General features: G+C 42.4%; 1 protein-coding gene across 1 annotated transcript in view; it reads left to right on the forward strand.

The window, feature by feature from the left end:
- cpne8 (copine VIII) overlaps nucleotides 1-2,500 on the forward strand; it is a 34,626-nt gene that overhangs the window by 14,897 nt on the left and 17,229 nt on the right. Inside the window, exon 5 of the mRNA XM_030790027.1 lies at nucleotides 778-817. Coding sequence (XP_030645887.1) covers nucleotides 778-817 — 40 coding nt within the window. The remainder of the gene's footprint in view (nucleotides 1-777; nucleotides 818-2,500) is intronic.

Below are 2,500 nucleotides of genomic sequence, written 5' to 3' on the forward strand. Positions count from 1 at the left end.
CCAGCTTTATACATTTACATTCAGTCTTATCCATAGGCATGTCAGCTGTGACTCTGTGTGTGTGTGTATGTGTCTGTGTGTGTGTGTGTGTGTGTGTGTATGTGAGTATGTATGTGTGAAACAGTTTAGAGATCTAAACATTCTTATTTCATTCATATTGCTTTTTTTAGGCTATCATATATTACTCACACACACACACACACACACACACACACACACACACACACACACACACACACACAAGCACACGTGCGCAAACACAGTCACAGACACAATTACATTACAGGGAGCAGTAATTAAACGCAGAGCAGGTGATTTCAGTGTGCAGTGGTTGTCTGTGTTTGTGTTTGTGTGTGTGTGTGTGTGTGTGTATGTGTGTGTGTGTGTGTTCACCGTAGTTCATTGAGTGTCTACAGGGACTCCAGACCCAGCTAAAAATACCTGCACATGTGTTGGCTTTGTTTGACTCACAGCTACTGTACTCTACAGCAGCAGTAGCCGCCGAAACAAAGAGAACAAAAAAAAGAAAAGAAAAAAAAGCCACAAAAAACAGAGACACACTTATCTATCTATCTATCTATCTATCTATCTATCTATCTATCTATCTATCTATCTATCTATCTATCTATCTGTCTTTACAGTAGACAGGGCTGTTTAGGGCTGTTTGCTGACAGTTTGCTGAGATGTAGGGTCAGCTGTGCTGGAGTGCCTGAGAGATAGTGTGAGAATGTTCTAGATCTACGTCTCTTTCACTGAGCTTTCTCTTACGCCCTGCAGGTACGACCTCGACTCCAAGAGTGAGAACCTGTCCAAACATGTAAGTGACTGAGCTGTGTGTGTGTGTGTGTGTGTGTGTGTGTGTGTGTGTCTGTGCGTGCGCATGTGTGTGTGCGTGTATGTGGGGTGTGTGTGTGTGTCTGTGTGTGCGCGAGCATGTGTGTGTGTGTGTGTGTTTGTGTGTGTGTATGTTGTATTATTGATTTTGCAAGGTGCTTGTAATTGGTGAGTAATGCAGTAATGGTAATGGAATGGGGTTTAGGTGGCCTCTGGGGTCAGAGACTGTGGTCATTCAATCACCCAGAATGCACTGGGGAAATTAATCACCAGACAAGTGGGATGTAATAGCCTTTTGCCCTTCAGTAACATTCTCATAAAAATCTCCAAAACCAGACATAGTATTTACAGCAACACAGATGCTAACATATACATCAACGCTGTGTCTTTACAGTAATGCAAATCCGAAAACACACATCACCACTGGAACACAACATCCCCAGACACACATCATGTCCATAATACTCTCACTGTTTATAACAACACAGATGTTAATGCTCATGTCTCCTCTGTAACGTAGTCAGTGTTTACAGTAACACAAAACATTGACACATCACCTATCACTTCCATACTATACCTGTATCTCCTCCTAAACATTTCCATGTGTGGAAACACGCAATATTACATAGATTATAGTAATAGTAATTCAGCGCATAACATATCAACATGCATGCAGATATGTGTGCATTGTTAATGGCTGTGATCACCATTCAGTTGAATCATTTGTACAGGGACATTAAAGCATTAAAGCAGGTGCAGTGAAGTATTAATGAAGGAGGGTTAGTTTTAGTGGGATTCTTAATAATGGAATAGTTCATACTGTCACTGCAGGAAAACCTCCTCTAATACCCGTCGGGGATCAGCTCTCCAACTCTGTCTTCAAACGAATTCGGGAACTAGGGTTAATTTAATGTTAACTCATATATCTCACTTTGAACAGAACAGAAGTGCGTTTTATGAGCAGAGATCAAATTTGTGCCAATCTTGGCTTGTTACGATTTCATATCGTCAAACAAATTCCGCTAAGATCTCAAAGGCTTCATTTTTACAGATCTCACTGTGCTTGCTGTCTCTGGGAACATGTAAGATCATTTCATCTCAGTTTAATGCTATCTGATTGGAGAAAGTCTTTGTACAGCAGATCATGTCAAACAGCCGCTCGGCTGGGAAGCAGAGCAGCTTCCGTGATCACCGTGGTTACCCCGACACAGAATGTTGTGTTTCTGCTTTAGGCAGTGAGGTTTTGATCTTTGCCATTTCTCTATCTGAGTGACAGGCAGTCCCTCTCCTGACAGACCGAGGGCTTGTTGACTGCTCTAAAATGCTCCAAACATTCAGTCAGAGCTACAACATACAGGGAGGGCTTTCATGTGGAATTGATTGTAATGTCTGCTTCATATGCATTCTGTTTTCAACACACGGCACTGGAAATGTGTTGGCACCCTTTGGTGAAGCTCAGATTGGGTTGCCACAGGGCATTATGGGAGATGCAGTCTGTTACGGCTGTTAGGGTTTCTGTTTCTGGAGTAATGGTATTTTTGGACTGTAGAGTGTAGTTGGCCTTAGGTATTGCACTGGAAACACACACATACACACACACACACACACACACACACACACACACACACACACACACACACACATACACAGAAGCACACACACACAC

Source organism: Chanos chanos, chromosome 13 (genome assembly GCF_902362185.1).
Source record: "Chanos chanos chromosome 13, fChaCha1.1, whole genome shotgun sequence".
Classification (NCBI taxonomy): domain Eukaryota; kingdom Metazoa; phylum Chordata; class Actinopteri; order Gonorynchiformes; family Chanidae; genus Chanos; species Chanos chanos.